General features: G+C 35.6%; 2 protein-coding genes and 1 long non-coding RNA gene across 6 annotated transcripts; 2 read left to right on the top strand and 1 right to left on the bottom strand.

The window, feature by feature from the left end:
- Positions 1-326: 326 nt before the first annotated feature.
- LOC113271680 (histone H3.2) lies at positions 327-954 on the top strand. The gene has a single exon (XM_026521580.1). It carries the CDS (start codon positions 393-395, stop codon positions 801-803), a length of 411 nt encoding a protein of 136 aa, XP_026377365.1. The 5' UTR covers positions 327-392; the 3' UTR covers positions 804-954.
- Positions 955-1,456: 502 nt separating this feature from the next.
- Positions 1,457-3,780, top strand: LOC113271681. 2 transcript variants are annotated; one of them, XR_003322273.1, is made up of 5 exons: positions 1,457-1,894; positions 2,544-2,655; positions 2,905-3,029; positions 3,146-3,367; positions 3,520-3,780. It is a non-coding gene; the product is annotated as an uncharacterized LOC113271681 (long non-coding RNA). The 2 variants fall into 2 exon arrangements; XR_003322272.1 differs by having other exon boundaries at positions 1,460-1,894; positions 3,146-3,780.
- A 124-nt stretch (positions 3,781-3,904) lies between these two features.
- Positions 3,905-8,768, bottom strand: LOC113271679 (CBS domain-containing protein CBSCBSPB1-like). Of its 3 annotated transcripts, XM_026521578.1 has the most exons (15): positions 8,558-8,768; positions 8,265-8,493; positions 7,635-7,803; positions 7,384-7,516; positions 7,127-7,297; positions 6,932-7,010; positions 6,712-6,834; positions 6,486-6,552; positions 6,167-6,272; positions 6,015-6,073; positions 5,255-5,361; positions 5,041-5,177; positions 4,832-4,917; positions 4,663-4,752; positions 3,905-4,503 (listed from the first exon to the last, which is right to left on the bottom strand). In XM_026521578.1, the coding sequence occupies exons 2-15, from the start codon at positions 8,405-8,407 to the stop codon at positions 4,324-4,326; spliced, it is 1,650 nt and encodes a 549-aa protein (XP_026377363.1). In that variant the 5' UTR covers positions 8,408-8,493; positions 8,558-8,768; the 3' UTR covers positions 3,905-4,323. The 3 variants fall into 3 exon arrangements, with proteins under 3 accessions (XP_026377363.1, XP_026377362.1, XP_026377364.1); XM_026521577.1 differs by having other exon boundaries at positions 8,265-8,768; XM_026521579.1 differs by having other exon boundaries at positions 6,712-6,825; positions 8,265-8,768.
- Between the last annotated feature and the right edge of the window lie 15,609 nt (positions 8,769-24,377).

The raw sequence follows: 24,377 nt of genomic DNA, 5'->3' as shown, positions 1-24,377 counted from the left end.
GTTGATAAACTTTAATCGACTCGTGCTTGTATCATTCACAGCCGTTGATAGCAATATTTGCGATCCGAATGGAGCATTTCAAAGTAATAATACCCGTCGATAACATCACAATAAATGAATTACCACCGTTGATAAAGTATGGGACCTTTTACTCTATCATTCACACTTGTCGATAACAATATTCACGATCCAAATGAAACATCTTAAAGTAATAACAACCGTCGATAATTTAATAATCAACGGCCAAAATTGATTACTAATTCCACCACGGATCGTTGTTCTCACTATAAACACCAAGCCCAATTTTCTCATTTCTACTCGCAATTCACAAATCAAATTCTCTCTCTCTCCCTGAACCCTGAATTCATTTTTAATCCCAATTTCTTATAGCAATGGCTCGTACTAAGCAAACCGCTAGGAAATCCACCGGAGGAAAGGCACCAAGGAAGCAATTAGCAACAAAAGCTGCTCGGAAATCTGCACCGGCAACCGGAGGAGTGAAGAAACCCCATAGATTCAGGCCAGGAACTGTCGCTCTTCGTGAAATCAGAAAGTACCAGAAGAGTACCGAGCTTTTGATCCGTAAACTTCCATTTCAGCGTCTGGTTCGTGAGATTGCTCAGGATTTCAAAACTGATCTGAGGTTCCAGAGTTCAGCAGTTGCAGCCCTTCAAGAAGCAGCTGAAGCTTACCTTGTTGGACTATTCGAAGACACTAATCTCTGTGCAATTCATGCTAAGAGGGTTACAATTATGCCCAAGGATATTCAACTTGCTCGTAGGATCAGAGGTGAACGTGCTTAGAGGAGGAGATTAACAAGGTCTTTCTGTCTTTCAATTTCTTAGCTGATTTTGTAAATGTTTTGGGGGATTTCTATGGCTAGCTAAGGAAATGTGGGTTTGTAGTTTCCAGATCTAATCAAATGAAAAAAATTTAGTTGATGTTTATTTTCAATCCTGAAAGTTTCTATTGATCTGATAAGATGAAATGAATCATTTTGAAACCCTAAAGCCCCATTAAGCATCGTTAATGAATCACCTCTTCTCTATGTTGGGTGTTCTCTCTGGTTCTGGTATCTCGTTCAGATGCATAATAATTGAATCTCCTTTTAGAAAATTTCCTTATTGAATTTATTGATTCTGAGATTGACAACCCTTTTTATGTGCTATTTTAGACTGAGTTTCAATTTTATTGCTTTCATTTATCTGCTCGTACATTACAGCCTGATTGGGTTATTCTCTTGGGAAGTAATAAGTTTTGCAATGCACATCAAATCACTTTGGTTTGTTAATTTTATTTTCTTAGATAATATTTGGATATAGTTATGCTAAGCTCAATGAGTTAGAATTCACATATCTATGCATTCTGGTTCATATGAGAATTGTAACCAAAGGGAGGCTAATGCATTCTGCTTTAATTTTTTCTCGCTACAAGGGCTTTCGGTAGGTCTACGCAGCATGCATGTGGGGGGTGGGGGTCAAGAAACGGTGTTAGGAATGCACACTGTTTCCGTTTTCGATCTGTACAGTTTCTGTGCTTGAAGTGGAAACTCTCAATACGTGCTCAAGGCTATGATTTCAACAATTCTATGCTGACTTATGTGCTTACTGTTGTGCAGGGAAAATAATTAAAGCGGCTGAAAGATGAGGCACAGAAGGAGCAAAATATTGTGAGAAAGAAGAAGCTAAAATGATATCAAGAAGCAACTGGAGTAGTTGTCGGAAGCACAAGAAAGACGAGAGATACGACATAACTGATTTCAGAAAGTTACAAGGCAGGCAATATTGATGCAACACTTACTTAAAAGTAAAAAGGATAATCTGTCTTCAGGACTCACGTGTTATGACTAACCCCAGAATTAGCTTATGTGAATAATGCCGTGGTTCCTTGGGAGGTAAATGATTTGTAGTTTTTATTGATGGTTTCCGTGGTTTTGTTTGCCTTATCGTCTTTGTTCCCTTAATGATCTAGTGGTTTTGATAATTGAATGATTTGTTTTGCCATGGCGTGGTTAGCTCTAAGCCTCTAGTTTTCACAGATGATAGTAGCCAGCTAGGTGTTTAAAGACGGAGAATTGCATCGGTCACTGAGAACTTTAACTTACTTTTCTTATTATGCACTGTGGAGCACTTCGGTTATCTATCTATATGTGATACATGGCAGTTTGTACATTCTGGATTATCTACGCTTATTATTTTGGTTTCGTTAGTCTGAAGTTGTTTCTCGAGATTATGGAGCTTCTCCGGTAAAATTTGACTTAAAGTTCGTTTGCTGCATAGCTTTGAATGAGTAATGATCTGCTCGTCTGTGGTAGATTGCTATTTGAATTATGGCAGTATCTGCATCATGATTCCCCCTACTATAGACTTTGTTAGGTGTTCGTTCCGTCTTGCTTTCATCTTCATTAAATTTCCTTCCCTTTTGTTGTTAGCAAACAAAGTCATAGAAAGTAACTGAACATATGGTTGCTGTACATGCTGAGATCGATTGGTCATGTGACTAATTTTGTCGTCCAACTGACATATATGGCATTCGTTATGCAGGAAATGCAATCTGGAGGCCTCATGTTGCTCTTGCATTTGGCAAGGCGGTGTCATCTGAACTTATACGAAGGAGTAGTTGCTATTCTCGACATTCAGGACGGTGTCAAACATGGTAATATCTTTTGCATATTGCTGACCTGCATCTTATCTTGTCGTTGAATTCCTTGATTGAAGTTTGTCTCTTCTGAGTTGTAAAGCTGTTTTACGGCAAAACCGGCAAAGTCCTTTGGACTAAGTCAGAACTGCAGTATCAGATAGCTGAACTGACTGCATATGTATCTCTTCAATTCCAACCCATTCCAATGGGACCCTTCTTTTTTATCTGGATAACTAGTCAGCTTTGCTTCATTATTTATTACAGATGATAAAGCGAATGGGGAAGTTGCTGCATCTCTCATTTGAGAGATACTTGAGAGTAAGGAGATAGATAAAGAAGATGAACATGAAAAGCTTTCAGAAATTTGGATTGTCTTCATTAAAATAGATGTATACCTTTTTTTGTTGTTTCGTTTTTCTCAAATATTTGTTTGAGTAATTCAACTCTCCTACATTTGGGTTATTGATATTTTCAATCGTTTATTTTCGTTTTCAAACAAAAACAGGAGACAGAGAAGCGATGACACTTGGGTAATGATATTAGAGAAAGCAAAAAATGATTCCATTTTGCAAACAGGGAGGACTAGGGATAACTGGTTATAGTAGAGATTTGCGATGGAAGACGGGAAAGAAAATGAAGCAAGTGAAACCCGATACTTTCTTGATATTATACACTTGATGTTAAACAGAAATCATAAGGAATGGAAAAACTCTCTTCACTGAGCCAGGTTAATACCGACTATGATATGACTCCTTTTCCAGGCTTTAAATTAGTACCCTCCATTATGCCGTGCTTGTTTCTGTGTGCTCGGCTCTTGTATTTATTGATGTGGAAACAGTTCATTTGGTTTGATCTCAATGGTGACAAACTTGCATACAGGCACTGAAAAACTGCGGAAGCCGCAGTGACATGACACATATATAAGAGAGATATTGAGCTTTCTAGCTCATGTCTATTTTTTGGGCACCGATACCGCATCCCAGAAGTCGCTACATTTCAAACTGCCATGATAAATAGATAAATAAATAGCGTGGGTTGCCTCATTGAGTTCAAGATACAGAAGGTGGTAACCCCTGGTGCAAGACGAACGATTGACCTTGGGCACTGGGAGCCAGGGAAACAGGCTGCCTTGTATGATTAGGATCATTATTGTCATTTGAAATTGGCTACCGTTTACAGTTCGCCAGCAATCCAAAATTAAATGTACAAGAGAATACCAGTAATTTATGGAAAAATTACAACAAAATCATTTTGTGAAGTTGACAAGAAGAAATTGCAATAACAATTTGTCATCTAAGGCAACCATGATATTACAACTGACACGTAACAAGTGGTTCAAATTTGATCTAAATCCAAAAGATGTCGGGGCCCCTACTTCATTCGAGAGCCGGCATTACTATGAAAGGGATACAAACTATCATCATTTTACAAAATGGACAAAAATATAACATGATCAGACTTCACAAAACTCAGACTCTTCGACCCTGAATCATAGGAAACTTGACTACTTGTTTTCTTTCCTTAAAGGAAGCATTTAAGTTCCTCATTTTTCTGTATGAAAAACAGAAGGAAAAAAAAGAAGAAAGAATAAGGGGGTTGCAATTCATTTGGGATTTACAGTTGCTTCTTCCAAAGCTTCGTTTGCTCGTGTTCATTTATTGCCAAACAAGTAGACAAAATCAATCAAGAACCTGCTCTCTTCAAGTAAGCCAGTACACCAAGTCCAGCGACTAGGGCAGCCCCAGCAGCCACTGTGCTATATGCATTAGCCCACGCATCCTTGTGTGCATGTTCCAAACTTCCACCTCCACCTCCCCTCCTCCGGCCACCCGCACCTGAGTAATCTAAGTGCAGCTTTAAACCCTGTGTAACATCTTTGTTGTTAGCATTTTTTCACTTTCAATAATTTGCAACTAAATGACCTCCCTTGACCCTTGGAGATGGAATTAGAAATCTCCCCATCCTTTTAGACATTCTTAGCAAATTAACAGTTCCCTAGATTTAAGGATGTTACGTTCATACCTTCCACCCAACTTGCTTAGCATGGTCAACAGCTGCAGCAAGGTCACTGTCTGATGCTAGCATGACTTTGTCATGATCTTCATCCTCATACTAAAACATACCCAAACGGTGCAAATTAACCAATGATGCATAAATTTAAGAAAAAATTTGAACTTATTTAAGGGATTACCAGAATTTGCGGCAGACGCGTTGGGTCTATATCATCCCCAAGCCTTTGAAGAATGGAAGTTATGAGCTCGGTTAAACTACTGGTATCTGAAATTGGAGAACAGCACAAAACATTACCTCCACAACAATATAGTGTGAAAACAATACTCATTTATTGAGTCAAATGATCATTAGACAAGAATTAAAATGTTGTCCTGAGATCTTGCATACCACAGTTGAATCTGTGCATCCTGCCCTTTTTATCTTGGATCTTGAAACCAAACATATTCGGCATGCTCGGAGATGGGAAAACAGAAGATGATCGCCCTGGTTCTGTGCCCTCAGATTGCAATTTCAAGGATCCCTCACTGAAAAAGAGAATACATCAATAAAAAAGGAAAACAGAAGTGGCGTTGAGGTATCAGAAAAACATCATATGTAAAACCTTCGGGAATCTTCATCTTCATCAAAAGGCCCCAACATCATGGCTGAATCCCAAAATTTCTGCATCATATTGTTTGCCACCTCGTTTCCAGCTCCACTACTTCCCACCTAGCCAATAAGATAGACCATCAGCATCGTGTCACTTTCCTTTTCTCGTTAAAACAATGATCCAATTTTCAGTAACAATGATATACAGCGAAATGATATTTACAAGAAAGCATGCCTAGATTATTCTCGGTCATGAATCATCGAAATTGTACCATTTACTTGTAAATCCATGGACTAGTTTCGCCTAAGATCTTAATAGAAAGTTTCGTGTTAACAAATACCATCACTCAATCGCCTATACATGCTTAAAGAAAAATGTGCAACTAAGAGTTCCAATTTGTGAATATAAAGTCCAAGTAGTTACCGGTGTATCAGTAATACCAGAAGAATTTGTTTATGCCTTTACAATTTTTAATTTCTACTTATAAACATGAAAAATAGATATTCAGCCTGAAATTGCTGAAAAGGCATCAACAGATAATCTACTAGATCGCTGATACTCTTAGCTGTTTGAATCACTAGTCACTGTTCAAGTGCTGACCAACATGCAACTAAGGAAGACTCCGCATCAGGTAGCATATAAACAGGACACCATTGGTAGATGGTCTAAGATGGTGGACTTGTAACAAGCCATTCATAAATAAATGGGATAATAAGATGATGGTTTGCCCGTGACAAGGGTTATGCGAGAAATAAATGGTCAGATAACATACCGTGGCTACAGCCGCATGGGTGATATGAATTACATCAATAACAGAAACAATTTTTCCATCTGTGGACAAAAATAAAACTCGTTAAAAAACCTTAACCGTAAGAAATACATGCTTTATTTAATGTTCTGTCTCTCTCTGAATCTCAAGCTTACCTCTATCAACAACAGGGAGATGTAAGAACTTTCCGTCATGCATGATGTGCAGAGCATCAACGATTGGGGTGTCAACTGTTGCACATTCTGGATTTGGGGTCATAACCTGAATATTTAGTCATTCAAATTAACACCATACAATCTATGTGGCAAGAAAGGATCCAAGATTATAAAATCAGGGATGACCAAGAGGCAAGAAGAGAATACTTTACAAACGGCTGCAATTAAAACTACCATATACACGTGTCCACCAATATTTGAACCTAATATTTACACTCTGGAGACGTGCTGAAATAAAATCAACAAACAAGTACCATACCTTTTCAACAAGAGTTGTATCAGGAGACAGATTTGGTGCAATAACTCGCATCAAGATATCCTTAGACCTAATACAGAATTGCATGCAAATATTATGACAGGATTACTTTAGCCAATCAGGTTACATTACAACAAATAAAAGTTATTTACTGAAAGAATTTGAAGGGATGATTTTCCATGTTAGCTGCAGAACGAGCAAATAAAATCACAAGTGAGAAGAAACTCACGTAAGTATTCCCCGAGGTTTGTCATCCACTGTAACAACTGCAGAGCTCAATTTAAGTTCGAGCATTTTCTTAGCAGCACTCAAAACCGTATCAGTAGGAGAAACTGTCACAATCCTGCAATCACTAAACCCAGTCAATCAAGATAAAACAAGCACACTCAGCATCACTATAGAGGAACACCATCCATAAAATAAAAATGAAATAAGAGGATATTACCTACTTTGAATTTTCTGGAATAATAGTTGAGAGAGATGGCTTAAACATTCTTTCTCTAAGAGTTTCAATAAATGTATTAGGACCTGTACACCCAATACGAACAAACTGAGAGAATGGTTTTTTTAATAGTTAATGAGGGGAAATGAAAGAAGCGTAGCACGATAAAATTGCAGAAGTATCCACATCAATCTCCACAAACCAGATATTGAAGCACCCCAATGTTTTTCAACTCCTTCAACAGCTGCAGCAATAGCTTTTCCTTTCTCAGCTGCCCTTTCAAGACGTGCAATAGCATCATATAAACACTTGGCTATATCAAGTAATGCAATGACCTCTCCCTTCTCAACAACAGGCAAATGTCTGAATTTTCCTGCATAAACAGATTTTGGTTAGTGAATATAAAGAAAGAACCAACGGACAGTTCATGAAAAATAATGAGTTGCAAACCCAACCAACCTTGAACCATCTTTTGTAAGGCCTCTACAGCTAGAGTGTCTGAAAGAACGAAAACAGGGTTCCTCGTCATTACTTTGGAGACGTGTGTCTCCTCAAGATTCAGCTCGCGGGCAACAACTCTTGTGGCTATGTCCTTTACCACGAACAATTAAAGATTTCAATCAAATACAATTGAAGTTTCGTGAAAGAGCATAATGAAACAGACTAGTAAACTAGTAATACAGTTGTTAAAATAAATAATGAAACCAAACCTTGTCTGTTAAAATTCCACAAAGCAACGCATTGGAGTCTGTCAACAACAAAGCGTCAACCCTCCTAGCAGCCATACGTCTACATGCCTCATGTATAGTCGTGCTTTCAGGTATTGTCAGCGCCTTTGACAGCCTCAACCTCTTTACTGTACGCTCAGCAGTCACTACCCTGCTCCCATATATATAAACCATGAAACGTTATGAAATGTCTCTCATCAATCCTAAATCCGACAGTTTACAAACTAGAATAGACTAGTGTAAGAATACACATCAACATCTAATGCCCGCTCATACATACAAGGTTATGATTTCCAAACCTAACCATAACAACTGCAGAGAAGATGAGGAAATAAAAGTGTACAGTATTGGATGTTGAACCAAATTTGATTCAAAACCTCGTCATACTTCAATTCAGTTTTAGCCGTGTAGTCATTTCATCCGCTCGTTCATTTGTATAGGCATACCAGGTGAGTTGACCAGAGAAACCGATTATTAATTTCAAATTCTAGCTAGCAATCAAGCAAATCCTTGACTAAGGTTTTACCGATCAAAAGGAAACTCTAATTTTCATTTTAAAATACCGATTGATTCTTCAAATAACCTACTTGGATAAGAAGTGAAAAAACTTACGAGGCGCGAGAAGATATAGATCTCCGGTGAGTCGCATCAGAAACTCCATTTTCTAAGCTTTTCTTCGTATTCAAACTCAAACTCCTTCTAGAAGAAGAAGCTCCTCCTCCACCTCCTCCTCCACCTAGATCATTACTGCTCATCCTTTTCTTAAACCAATCAAAACTCAAAATTTCAAAAACTATTGATGAAGATGATGATGATGGATGATATTGGAAACGAAACGTTGGTCGGGAATCCAATCGGAAAGAAGAGTTTTCCGGTTAGAGAATAACCGACCAACGATTTCGTTGAAGAATTATCGGAATTGCTTGTAAGAAAGAGAGAACGAGAAAAACCCCTAAAAATGGATAATGAAAAATGATGTAAGAAATAGATATCCAATTATCTCTGGGTTTTTTTTTCTGGAGAGGAAGTCTTCTGGTTCTTCTTTGGCGTGGAATGGATGTGATACGGAGGGAGGGAAGGAGCTGGCACGTCTGCCGATAAATCCTCTCTTCCAATTTCGCTGGATTTTTATTGATCGTCTCAGTCTTGGTTTATACGTGTTTTATTAGGGCATGCGGCATGTTGATATTGCCTGGACCACTTTTCTCAGCGGAACCATCATTCAACGGCTAAGAATCAACTTGCCAAAAATAACCTAGTATAACGGTGGTGATAATAATAAATTGATTGAGAAAAATAATTTTAAATTTTTATTTTTATTTTTAGGGGAGAAATAAAAATAAAAAAACTGTGTAACGAGAGAGAAAATTTTACTTTATATGGTTTATTTTTTGTTTTTCTTTGATAGTTCCCCTCACCTGAAAAACCCCAAATTACATTAAAGAAAATACTCAAAATCGGGAAAGGTAATAGGATTGACTGGACTTAACGGTTCATCAATCTTACAAGCACCAAAGCTAATTAAAAAGTTACGAATGAGTTTCCTCAGAAGAATTCTAACTATCCCATACAACAGGATTAATATAACTTGGTTAAGTGTCCATTTTTGGTTTGGAAACAGAGCCAAACCTAGTAACAAATCAGTGTTGAACTGAAGTGTTAGGATCAATGAATGATCCAACCATTTACCAGAGTTTAAAAAATCAAGAACTAAGTAGCTTAGGTAACACAGGTAAAGAAGAGCAAAGTGACTTCGGTAACATACGTAAACAACGTCGGTATGAAGCGATTGGTATCGGTCTGAATCATCATCCGAAAACCGGTCTTGGAAGTGATTATTGCAGTTGTTGTTGTAGAAGAAGTTGATGAAGATGAAAAGCAGCTGAGGGTGATCTTGATGCTGAAGAAAGCTACAAAACCTTTAACCAAACTAGAAATACTAAAACTAAAAAACATATATAGACTTTCCGAAAAGCAGAAATCGAAATACGAACAAGATTGATTGTGAAACAGATGTAACATAGAAGTTCTAGTTACAATCCCATTTGCATATCCAGAAAATCCCTTTCTCAATACATGATCACGATTCAAATTAAAGAAACAATAATTTATGGAAAATAAGTTGCAAACTACAACAATTAGTATTAACCGTGATCTTCGAGTTTCCGGGGATGTAACTGACTCTTCGGTTTTGATGGAGATCATCCTTGAGAATCATTGTATGTCCGAAACTCTTCTCTTCATCAGATGAAAAACGTACACACACAAAATTAGTGACATATCAATACAAAAATTCTTTGAAAAAGCAAAGAAACAGTTGCTAGAAAACCCCTAAACAACTACTGAAAATCAGAGACGTAAGGAACAAATTAAAAACCAGCTTAGTGTGATGATTGATCCGCTCAGATATGCTCCAATGGAGACGATCTGAGGAGAACGACACTCAAAATGTTAGGGTTTTTGTTTCCATTTTTTGGAGAGAAAATGGAGAGAGTCTCAAAAGGGAGTTGGTTAGAAAAGGGAGATAAATCTCGTAATCATTCATGATAAAGTAGAGATTGCATGAACTTCAAGAACATCAAGATAAAAGTTCAAAATACAGTCACAAGGTACTGACAAGAGTAATTCATGAAGAGAAGTAACAAAATAGCAACAAGAGTATTAAATACCAAGCAATTCTAAGATTGAAAGAATTGTTTTGGGATTATAATCCAACAATTTTGATACAGTTTTTTCTTTTAGAAAAATAGACATTCTCGTAAAAAGAGAATAATATTCCCAAAGTCTTAAAATCCTTGAACTTCCACACAAGATCTCCATTAAAATAACAAAGAAACGCCATGAGAGCGCATAAAGAATATCCATAAAAGAGAATACATAAATAAAAGGGACATAACACCCACAAAAACACCATAAAGATTTCCTAAAAGCAATGGAGAATGAAGCAAAAACTTGAACTGACCTAAGCTAAATTACTAGATAATTAGAAAAACAATAAAAATGAAAGAAATTTGTTCATATCTGGTCCTAAATGAACCACATCTCCGCAACAATAGTTAATGGTGGTGAAGGTTTTTTTAGGTTTATGAGAAGGAGTTAAAGAGGTGGGATATTTTTCTTACTCAATAATATGAATAGTTATTTGTTATGAGTAGATCCGAGCAAAATGGTATATTCTTTTCCAGATGCGAATATGGATTCATGTTTTGGTTTGCACAACGTTTTCCGGCTAACCATTCGTGGCAGCATATAATTAAGAATTTGGGGGCTAATGTAGAAGTAATGGCATCCTGACCTTGTGTGATGAGTAAAAGATCTCCAAATAAAGATAACATTTCAGTCAGATTTCTTATAGTTGCACTTCTTGCTCCATGCAAAGCTTCCTTTTGGTGACAAATTGGTTCTTCATTAATTAGTCCAAAACCTAGCTAAACTTCCATTTGTTTTTCTAGTTGAGGTGTCAGCTTCAACCTTGTTCTTAATCTTTGGAAATCCTTTCCAAATGCCCTTTCCTTTGGGTTGGTTTATGTCTTGAAATTATTAATTCTTTTCTTCACTGTGTTAAATTTTTCTTGAGTTATTCTCTCCACAAAGGAAGTTTTTCCTTATTGTACTTCCATGACCACTTAGACAAAGAATGCATTGTTAGTTGACTTTAAACTTCTCATAGCCAATGCTCCGTACTTTTTGGGTCCACACATTTTTTCTGAAGAAACCCAGTGAAATGATGAGTGTAACGAGTACTACACAATTAATCTTCTCGATATCAACTTATCCAGACACACCTTGTATTATCTTGCAGAAACATGAATTTCCAAAAGATTATCTCAACAAGGTGTAACTTTATGAATAATCTAACTTCAAAACCGAACTAATTATGGAATCAATTACCAAATGGATTAATGTACAAGTGCATTTACTTTAGTTACAAAGATAAACAATATAATGCAGTAATAAAGTAAATCACAACACACAAGGTTTTGTTAACGAGTAAAACTTCTTAGTAGAAAAAAAAAACCCGAATTTAGTCCATGTTTGACTGCCACAAATTTGTAAAGTTGAGACCAAGTAAATACTCATTTGTTATTTAGTTTCTTCAGCATCCATACGCCTACAACCAATCTGGTCTATGCATGTGATCCCAAGACATAGTCCATTATGTTGAGTTATCTCATCTGCCGTGAAGACTTCCGTTCTCAGCTTATTTGGATCATAACCCAAAACATAAATCTCCCAAATCAATCTCTATATTAGAGATACAATAGAGTAAAGGATCTTCCGTTAACTCAATAAAAACTCATTTGGTTAAAGAATAAACCAAGACAAAGATCATCGAAATAATCTGTGTGAGTGAACAAGCTATATCCAAGTAGCTTAACGAGAAGAAACATCTAGATATTTTGTTTGATCTTTTCAACAAGTCTTAAGTCTATCAAAATAAACTGCTTGGTTGAATACCAAAGAATCAAGTGTCCAAGAAGAATGACAAAAATCAAAAACCAAAAAAGGAAAACTCTTCAATCTCAAATCTTCAATATAACATTGCACAAATAACTTGATTCTACTACTAATCAACACAAAAGGGACAAAGTATGTTAACATTGATTGATCAACAGTTCTGTCTCTAGATCTTGAATTACAAGATATGTAATAGTCAAATCCTCAAGTAGACTTGAGTGGCCTTACATATGACCATAGAATAAACAAGTTTGATCTATCAAGGATAATTATTTCATTATTTCTTAAAAAAATCAGTTAATTATAAAATTAAAATAAAAATATAATTTATTTTTCACCAACAATACAATTATAAGATTCTTGATCACAAAGAAGACTTTAAATGAAGGAAACACAAGATGTTTCACCTAATCAGAGTACTTCTATCTCTTAACAAGTTGGTTTCACATACAGTCACTTAACTTGTGTATGAAGTGATGATTTTATAAGAATACAAGCTTATCTATTTATTGTGTTATGACCAAGGCTTGAGTGAAAGAGAAGATATAACTAAACTCTAAAATCCTTAAGATATACAATGAATATTTATTCTTGAATCTGAAAAATACCAATTGCATTCCAACCAATAAACCAATGTAACTCATAGTTGATAACCTATATAATCTAACACAAATGTACTTTACTAATATAAGAACTAGAGATATGCAAACCTCTGGGATAGGGTAAGCATATTTTTTCGATATCTAAAAGATATTGAAAATTGGTTTCATGATCTTTCCCTGAGTATCAAAAAAAAAATACTTGAACATTAAGATATTAGAGTTTAACACATGTTCAAATCATTATGTCGATATATCATATGAACATCCCAATCTAACTCATGTACATCTCGATGTCTAAGAAAACTCCAAGATATCAGACCTATTAAAAATGCCAAGTTCAGTTAGACATATAATATCGGTCATGGGATATATCCTAATTAGGGATAGCTCCTAGAGTGTATCTTTGTAATCGGTCATGGGTTAATCCTTGCCCGGGATCAGTTTTAGATCAGATCCTTGTTAGGGATTGGTCCTAAATTAGATCCTTGAATCAGTTTTCAACTATGAAACAAGTTCCGAAAGTATACTCCCTTAAACTATGTAAATAAACATAATCCCAAGGTATGCATTCATCCATAAATTAAACACACTAAATAATAAAGATGTACCAAATAGTGTAATGTCGATACTACAAAGTCCATAGATAAACTATACTTCGTAACTCCATATATTTAAGCTGTAAAAACAACTAGTATATCATTCCTTGATACTTTGATCATAGTATAATGACCAAGTCACTAATAATAGATACAAGTTAACAAACTTTTACTTCGTATGTTGAGTTTTTGATAAATAGTGATTTGAAAGAATAAATGATAGAAATATAACAAGTCAAGTATGTAGTTACTAACCTTGAACTGCAGTTAACAGTATTACTTCACTTTGAATGTAGATAATTTTTCATCCTTATTGGATTTTATAATTCACATCACGTAGTACCTCTGCAAACAGATCTCTATTTATTAACAAAAATAAAATAAAAAAATCAAAAAACTTAGTTGTTTACATGAGACCAACATCTTACCGAATTCAAACTTTAAATATGTAAATGTATTTTAGTTTCAGCAAGCGATACATGAAATAAAAACTTGGAATATATGTTCTAGGTGCAGTTAACTCCCCAACCATCTCCTCAAATGTACCATCCAAAGCATCACTACGCGTAAAAAGTTGGATGAATTGAACCTTTTTTTTAATCATTCCAGGTACCGAAAGGTGCTGGAGATAATTCATTTCGGACCACTAATCACTACAACAAACAAACAAACAAACATATTTTTCATATACAACATCAAAATCAGCACATAATAAAATCTACAGCATGACTTGAGCTAGTATTTTTTTTATTAGTTTTTTGTTTACAACAAGAAATCACCGTTGATTAAAATGAAACATGTATGACTAGCTACAGAGAACCCGACTTTGGATCTAATACAATCAAATTGTACGCCCGACGTAAAACAAAACATGAGGAAATAGTTACCGATTCATTTTTTGATCCAAGGAGACACCATTATGTTGTGTACTCGGACTCCCAATCGATCAAACTTGAAAAAAAAAAATGGAACAAGACCACTGCCAGAATCAGTATTTTGGCACATTCTCGTAAGTAGTGGTTACATGATCATAAAATCCACCATATTCGTCGTACATGACAATAAAAAAGATTTCATTCTGTTGAGGACTAGTTCTTAGTGCCGCGTAAATTTTCTTAACAATTTTTTTTACCACTCGCGATATCATGATAGGATGATCACCATCAACAAGATATCCTATTAATTTAAATTACCTCGGCTCAACCATAGCTAATCTAGGCAAATTTTCCGCACTTGCGTCCTTCTCAAAACTTGAATCGAACTAATATAACTTGGAAATATACTTCAAATCCAAAGGTCCCAAAAAAACAAAGTAGTGGGAACGATTTGAAAATAGATCCCAAAATTCATTCCATCCTCACTAAAAGAATCAAATATAGTTTTTTGCGGGAAACTCATTGACAATGGCTTCTTAACATGACTAGTTACGCCATGAGAAGTTCTTGGTAAACATAAATCCTATTGAGTTGTGTTGTTCCCGGAAGTAGGGGAGATTCTCAAGGGTTGTATTTGGATCTAGTAGTGAAAGATGATCTTGTATCTCTAATATTAGATTCATGCTCCCAGTTTGACAACTTTTTTTACTTGTTCGAAAAAATTTAGATATAACCACATTTACTTACTCACCGGCTTCCTTTAAATTCATCTTATTTCCCGTGTCATCTCTAAAGATACTGATAAATTTATTATGAGTTTTATTAATAGTAGTAACAATGGTTTTCATGAATCCCGATGGTGAATTGGTGATACAAAATAAACATTATCAAGAATAACAAAAAGTTGAGAAAAAAAAAGATGTTAATAATACAAGTTTTTTTTTTTTCGAACCTTATAATAAAGGTTAAATTAATACTCAAATTATAGTTACAAACCTCAATTTGAAATCACAACTAGTAAGTTCATGGGTTGGTTATGGCATAAATATGTATAATAATGTTTAAACAATTTGAAGTTGTCAAGTTTGTTATTATATATGAGATTGAATTATTATAAGAAAATTATTAAATTAAAGGTAAACATTATTGGCCAAATATTTTGCTACATGTGTATGCATTACTGACTCTTGAAAGGTTTGATATGTTTCACATTTCTTTTACTTATCTCAGGCATCTGTAAATATGTAAGAAACATATTAAGTTATATCGTACATGAAAAAATGTATGTCATAAAGTTATTCGTTTGCATATTTTATGTGCAAAAATAAATAAATCATATCGTAAGTTATTTAATTTCTAACACATGAGACAAATATTATTATAATTAAGTTAGTATTAGTCGCTAATATATGCATTGTCAATTTTGTCATGAATTTCCTTTTGACTTATTTTTGAAATTTACGAATTAAGACTTATAGTACAATCTACTACCTTCGTTTCAAAATGATGGGCTTGTTTCCTGTACAAAGTACACATGAAGCAAGCCAAGTAGCATTTCTCCTTTTTGACTTAAATTCGGTCTTATTATATTTCTGGCATTACTTATCAATGTTACCATAACAGGAGTTGCAGTATTTTGTTACTTTTCAAATGACTTCAAATTGTATTTGCTTTCATTACATTTGTATGAAATGCTACTTGGATCACGTGTCATTAGAACACTAAGTTCCATGTCAAGCGCAACAACTTCGATTATTGTTGACTATTTATAATGAAGACAACCGATATGAGAGGTCTTGAAGAGAGGATTTGAAGCTCAAGAGAGTGTTTCTCTCTTCAGCATGACACTTACGAGTTATCAACTAGAACTGAGTGTCAATTAATATAAAGAACAAGAGTAATGTATCAAGATGATGAAAATATATATTGAGTTGCAATTTTTTTCTGTTGAATATGTTCATGACTGAAACTTTGTTTAATGAGAAGGGAAAATTTATTAGAAAAGAGAAATTTATAATTTTACAATACGTAGATGGCAAGCTTAAATAAATGTTATACCAACAAGAAAATAATGAAAATCAAAAGAATGTAAACATAAGCAAAGGCTAATACAATATTACAAGAAGACGTTATTATAATCTCGAGAAGTTGATGTACGATTCGCATCCAGATACACCTGCCAAAGAGAGGAGTAATAGTAGAGCTTCCAAACCTAAGTCTGAGTCAGTTATAAAAAGATAGTTTTCCCCAAAATATGACGATTGATCCCATTCTATAATACCCAACAAACTGACATGGTAATGAACGTCCAAGCATATTTACCATCTTCCCCTAATCATCCCAATAGGGTACCAACATAAAATAAGTTGTAAATTGAATTTAGGAATGACCAAGTACCACTGACTACTTGGTGTAAAGTAAGACCAGACCTTTCGTGACAATTTAATGAATGAGAAGATGATTGATAGATTCTTCGTGGTTTCCGCATATTATACACAAATTATTAAGCATAGATCATTTCCTATTAAATAAGTTTGAAATGACGAGGATACCGACTACATCACAGTTTTTTGGATATCAGCCTATACATACACACCTTTCACAATTATACCAACACAAATAACGGCCAAAGAATTATTTCGACAAGAAGTAACTTGGTATATAGTTAAAGTTCGAGACCAAACTAACTACAGGGTCATACCAAATAAATTAACGTACAAGTGTAATTACTTAATTATAAATATAACGCGAAAAGTAAAATAATGACACTACACACAAGATTTTGTTAACAAAAAAAAACTTGTATGGTACAAAAACCTAGGACCTCATCCAGTTTTGAATACTCTCATAATTAAGTCGTTATACAAATTGACTACCGAAACTTCATATAGTTGAGACCAAGTAAACACTTTTTTGTTACTCAGTTTCTTTAGTATGCCTGCTCCTATAACCAATTCGCTCTCAACTCCTTTGGATCGTAACCCGAAACAACAAAAGACTAAATTTTTTTCATTAAATAAATCACTCATTAATCTCCTAAATCAATATTTAAATCAAAAATAAAATAAAGTATAAAGGATCTTCCGTTTATTCAATATAATTAAACTCCTTTGGTAAGTTTTTTCTGTTTGTCCAAATGTCTTTATTTGATATTGAATCTTCAATATTCGAGGGTTATTCAATGAGGTCTGATACCCAACTACCATTTTCCAATCTTAATTCAAGACTTGAATTTAGCAAAGTAGAAATTAGGAAATAATTTTGTGCATATAAACATGACAACAAGCTTGGGATAACAAAACTTACGAGTTCGATCGAGCAGTGTGCTAACAAAATTCTACACTGAGGTTGAAGCAACTCTTAGGTTGTAGAGGATATCATCTAAGGAATCAAGTGCATCTAATCTTGAGAGGTTCAAGAGGCGTAAGGAACACGACTGCAGCGGTTTAATACAGTAGAGTGTTCAAAGCTCTCGGGGGTTTTCTGCAGGTGCAGTTTTCCTTGTTAACAAAACTTCTGTTGTCTTTCCTTTCCCGCATTATATTGTTTTATATTTATGATATGAATATTAGAAGTAGTATATAATCAATCTAGATAGTTTAAGTCATTATTAATTGAGATAAAAAATAAGATCGTTCTTGTTGAATTCTCATTTCAAAAGATAGATTGCAAGTTTTATACTTGTTAGAATTCGGATCCTGTTAATTCAGATACGACTAGATTGATCTCAGATATTGATTTTTGAGATTCTCCAAAAACTATTCTACACAATCATGTTGATGGACTCACTGTCTAATCATATTGGTTGTGGAAGAGCAAAGAAAAAACTCTATATAAAATCATATACAATGGTCTGTGCTTTGACATACTTGCGATTGTATTAGTCTTTTTCTATACATATTGCCGAAGAAAAAGTTGATGGTCTACTTGGTACCCTATCCTTTTCACTTGTGATCTAAAATAACCACTGACTCGAAGATCCAGGGTTTAGGCCACCTCAGGTTTGGTCTTGATTATCATCCCCGAAAATATGGATGACCGAGTTGCCCTAGATTCATGAGTCATCCTTTGGTAGTTTTATATCCTTTGGGTAGTGCGATTCCTCAGATTCTTATAGATCATCTAGCTTATCCATATCAACTCAGTGGTGAGGATTTTCTCCTATGACACTGTCTTTGTAGTAAGTATCATTATTTTAATTGGTACGATAGATTCAACGTCGTACGTAAGCATGCAAGGCGATGTGCCAGTAGCTTCTCTCTTTGTGGTCCAATAAGCCTAAAGTATGTTATGTAGTTGCTCGCACCATTTTCCATAGTGATCATCTAATTTCTTTCTTAAGTTAACATTTATCGTCATGTTCAGGATCTCGGCATGTCCATTACTCCGCGGACAAATGGAAGTAGCTTTACTCTTTCTGATATAGAAGGTGTTGAACAACAAATCTATATTACTTACCTGTAGATGTTTGTTCTATATTATCGCTGCTGGTATGCTGAATCACCATATGATGTTTTCGAACATAAATTCGAAGATAACTATCAATTTTTTTTATACTATAAACTAGTGGTTTCTAGACTACTTCCTAAAAGGAGTGATCTCTAGAATACTTACTAAATCCTCCATTTATGAATTTTTGAGCAATTACAGTGTTCTAACCCCCAACCTCCCCTATACGATGGAGCAAGAAAACCATCAAGCCAGTTGATGGTTCTCTCATAATAACTATCATACAAAATGGAAAAAATCAGACACAACCAAAAGTTTTCCAAACCATCAATAGTTGATAAAACTTAATTCAATAATATATTACTAATTATAATATCAAAAGTTAACAAAATTATTGATTATTCATATTAATGGGATTATTAATCTTAATTTTAAACAAAAAAAAGTTATTTTTTTTTTAAAACTAACAAAAATCATCATTATTTTTGTTTTGTTTTAGGAGTTGAACCATATTTTTTCTAAAAAGAAAAAGAAAATAAAAATATAAAGAAAAGAAAAGAAAAAAGCTCATAACCTGTCTTTGAATTCCCAACATATGTCTGTGAAATATATGCTTGTTATACTCTGGTATCCTTTCTCCCGTAAGACACTTGTTATTACCCGAAAAACTCTTCTGACGAGGCTTTTCCTTTTTGGTTAATGATAATATTAGTTATGTTAAGTGCTTCAACTGTTGTTTTAAATTTTAAATTCAGAGGAGGTATAATTATTAGAATTTTAGTTATGACTTTGCCTCGATCTAGTTAAAGTGTCTAGTCTAGAAATTAGATTCCTGGGAGATGTTCTTTTATGGTGCGGACTTGGAAGCCAGGGCATGTTTCATGTTTTTTCCTTTGAGTTAATTAATACATGTTGTTATTGAACATTTCTGTCGGAGACCTTTTTTCGACTTCTATGAGCGCCTTGCATCCTAAGTGGCCATTTTGAGGCATGCCCAGCGTTTTCATATTGCTTTTTGCATATATATTCCTAGAATTAGCAGCAAAAACTTTTATCTCAACACAAATTTGGCCTTCGCCAGTTCCACTTGCTTTTTAGTATTCAATAGTCTTTGAGAAAGCTCAGACGATGAATTAGACCCCGTCTGATGAAGATTTGGCACTTATATCCCACAGTTTGCAATAGCCTCAGCTGATAACACATTTAGCATATTTTCTTATCATCATTACTTTTAATCCTCCCAAGTCATATAACTTGTAGGAAAGCTTAATTTGTGTAATTTGGGCTGGTAGACAGTGAATTATCTACCTTCTACAAATCAGTTCCTATTTTCAGCTCCCCGTTAAATCTTTTCGGTAGTTTAAATTAGTCGTTTTTCATCATGAGTATATTAGCATGGAACTGCCAAGGGCTCAACAAACCAACAGCAGTTCAACAAGGACAAGATAACATTTTGGAACGTATCGATAGAGCTATGGAAACTCAGATAGTTTTATAAGGTTTAAATTAAATAAGTGCATTGGAGAACTTCCAAATCACATGCATGAGTTACTCACTTTCTAAGAATAGCTTCAAACCATGCCCCGATTCTTCCCCAATTTAAAGCAATTGATTGGCACGAGAGAAAGAACTATAAATTCGAACACTTATGGCTTACCCATCCACAATTGCAACAAGTGGTAAATTCAGCATGGACCGAGTTCAATAATACAGACGCCACAGTAAATCTACAACTCAAGCTCATTTCAACCAGCGAGATCCTTACCAATTGAATAAGGAAACTTTCGCCACCTCCCCACTATGATCAAGAAATTAACAACTCAGATCAAAATGACACATCAACATTGTGCCACCCGTACTGGTAATGACTTGACATATTGGTTGATCCATGAAAAACAACTTAGAGATCAACAAATGACATTACTTGAATGTCATGCAACTTATTGGAGGCAAAAATCAAGAATCTAACGGCTACAATCGGGCGACCGTAACACCACTTTCTTCCATACTAAAGCAACAATCCACCGAAGTCGCAATAACATTCAACAACTTCAATATCAACAAAACAATTGGATTACTGAAAAATATGCCATTCTCGTACTAATGATCGATCACTTTACATACCAATATACGACACCAAGTACGTTGATAGATAAAAGCTTGTTCAATGAAATAGCCCCAAGGTTAACGCCCCGCTAATGCGCCTCGCTGACGGAAGAAGTAACTCATAAAGAGATGAAAAAATATGTATTCTCCATTGGTTCTGAATGTGCCCCAGGTTCCGATGGATACACTAGTAAGTTCTTCAAAGTTTTCTGGGAAATAACGCATTCACAGTTGATAGAAATGTTACATAGATTTTTAAAATCCCTCAATATCCACCCACTTATGAACCACACAAACCTAACTTTAATCCTCAAAGTGGATCATCCATCCAAACCTTCACAATTTAGGCCTATAGGACTTTGTAATGTCGCCTACAAAATCATCTCAAAAATACTGGTAAATCGCATACGTCCCTTACTTCCGTTCCTAATAAGTCCCTACCAAAGCTCTTTTGTACCCCAAAGATCTATCCAAGATAACATATCAATGTCTGCAGAACTATTTCATCACGTCGGAACCTCAACCATTACCAAAGATCCCAAAATAATACTTAAGCAGGATATTCAAAAAGCCTATGATAACCTGGATTGAGGCTTCGTTTGAAAAACCTTTACCAAATTAGGTTTCCCGATAATTTTTGTAGAATACATCATGTTATACTTATCAATGGTCACCTATTCTATTAACATCACCCGCATGGATATATTACTCCAACCTAAGGAATAAGACAAGGGGACCCTCTCTCTTCATATGTGTTTATCATTTGCACGGAAATACTGTCAACAAACCTAGGGAATCTTGAGATCCAAAAATATGTGCAGGGACTATGTATTTCACAAAAAGCTCTGCCAATCCTGCATATGTATGCAGACGATCTCCTCATAACATACAAGGCTTCAACATAAGGTACCAATCAACTTCTACACATTCTCCAACGGTACAACACCTCAGCAGGGCAACAAATTAATACCTCTAAATCCACAATTATTCATCACCCAAAGCCCAATCAGTCCTAGGCAAGTGCCATTCAATAAGATTTCGGCATGCCCACAACTTCAACACCCCCTATCTATTTAGGAATACAATTTAAACAAGGAAGAGCCTTTTGTCATATGTTTGAACCTCTACTAAACCAGCTAGCGCTCAAGGCGAAGGGATGGATGACGAAATGTCGAACACCTGCAGGAAGATTAGCTCTCATAAAATCTTCTTTAACCCCTACTTCCAACCATATCATGCAAGCACAACGTCTGCCTACCCATGTGCACAAGAAAATTGATCGTATCACCGGGGATTTTTTATGGAGGCATGACTCCTCTGTCAATAAACTTCACCCTATGGGATGGGATAAGCTGATTAGGACCAAGTCAGAAGGCGATCTAGACTTACGTAAAAGCATCGATCATAATGAGGCTCTAATTATGAAGCGCATTTGGAACATCCATGAGAAAACAGATTCAGTGTTAGATACCCTCTATAACGAAAAATATCAGAACCAACAACCTATATTTGTAGAAACTCTAGATACCCCTACTTCAACCATCCCTCAGTGGAGGCAATTAACATCCCTTGTTCCATCATTTAAACAATATCTTTTCCACACAATTGGAAATGGATTAACAACCCCTGTCCAAACAAATTGGATCCCGTAGTTCACTAATACCTTGGATCCGGAGAGCTATTACCTTATACAGACGGTTACCGATCGAACCACGATAATTTAACACCCCCCCACCCACCCACCCACATATAGAACCCAACAAATCGTGAATATTCATCTCTTCCAAAACAACCCTCTGATAAAATCATATGGCTTTTACCAAGCCTGGAAAGTACACCACATCATCTGGATACGATTGCTTGGTAAGCAGATCAAATTACTCTCACCAGAACCCCCTACAAGCATCGAAGTTCCTACAGACACTTTCATGTCCCCAAAAAGTACAGTTTTTCTTTTGGAGAGCAATCAACGAGGGCCTCCAAACCCTCTCCATTCTACACCATATCCACCTCACCAGCACCAATATATGCCTACAATGCAATTCTCATCCAAAAACTGCTGATCATATTCTCCTTCATTGTCAAGTAGCAGTGGACGCATGGAACATTCTTATTGCGGGGCTCCCTATCATTCCGTCCAAAATCTCCCAGACATTTCAAACCCTCAGACGACAATCTCTTAAAATGTGGATTCAAAGGTACATTGCTCTATCAGCACCACCCTTTGCTTTCTTTTCTGGTCCTTATGGATAGTTAGAAATGATTTCATTTATCGCCAAAAACAACCAAACCCTAGAAACATAACACACATGACACTCACTCTTCAACGGGAATTCTCTTAGTGATATGTAATCGATCAAGGGTACCTAGAGTCAGTGTTGTTTAATAGGAAGTTAGGAAGAATACAAAGACAATTAACAGAATACAAAGAAAAGAACACCATTGATTCTTCTAACTTTTTCTTCTTCTATTACTTTGAAAGAAAAAATTTATTACAAAACAAAAATATGGTTGTCTCTCTCTCTCGTTTTTCTACTAGCTCTTCTAACATGAAATTCTCATTCTTTTATATGAGTGAGAACTTGTTGTACGAGAAATAAAACTATGAGTTTTAGAACTCATCTAAACTAGGAATCCCATATAATTAGGAAACCTCAAACTTCTAGGCTAAGTTAACAAACTTCCACCTCTTCTAGTACCTTCCAGATACTCTCTAGCCGCAATATGGATCACTTACTATAACATGACCCAACAGTTAAGCGCAACAGTTGCGCATTACTGAGTTTGTAACCTGGCAGATGGAGCTACACAATCCGACGATGTAGCGCCAACATGGATGAGAAAAGAAAGGTTACTTGGCACATGCAACAACTATGATATAATGTTGCATATCCTTATCCAGAGTTAGCCCAGATCAAGGAAGGAATAAAGGATGAAATGCAAAGTCATGGAATGCCTTTGGCATGGTCCTAAGCTTTAGCCAAGGATTGGACTATGCATGTGAATCAATGGTGAGGCCAAACACGCCATTGATGATTGTTGCTCGCCAAGGAGATACAAGTGATACATATGAAGCATGAAGCTGGTCTAAGCAAGTCAAGACTCAGTTGGCATAATATTTGGATGTTGGCATCCAATGAGCTAATAGCGCAATGCATGCTATAATAGCATAATGCAAGCTATAGTAGAGCAACACAAGCCATAATAGCAGTATTGTCGAAGACTTGGCAGAAGTGCAATCTGAGTTGCACGTTGCAATGTTGCGGGACCTGAGTGCAAGTGCCAGATGCGAGTGTGCGTGCACCAAATGCATGCCAAAGTAGAAGAGCAAGATGGGAACGGTTATAAAGTTCTTTATAACCGAGTTTGGCATATCCTAACCGTTGAAGACAGGTGTGGCACCATTGTGCAATCCAACATTAAAGTTAGCAGTTAAAAGTGGAACTGGCGGTTAGGAAACTGCCCATGGACATATGGCTGTTCATGGGGAGCGCAACAGAGTTGCATATGAATTGTCCCTAGTTCTTGGCATTATAAATAGCCAGAGAACCCTTTGTAGACAGGTGGTTCAATAGTTCAAGTGTTGAGGAACCATACTGCAGTATATAGTGAGTTTTGTTGTAGGCTTAGAGAATAATC

This window comes from Papaver somniferum, chromosome 4 (assembly GCF_003573695.1).
Source record: "Papaver somniferum cultivar HN1 chromosome 4, ASM357369v1, whole genome shotgun sequence".
In the NCBI taxonomy this organism is placed as follows: Eukaryota; Viridiplantae; Streptophyta; class Magnoliopsida; order Ranunculales; family Papaveraceae; genus Papaver; species Papaver somniferum.
The sequence above is the reverse complement of the archived record's forward strand: the minus strand, read 5'-3'. Positions and strand labels throughout refer to the sequence as shown.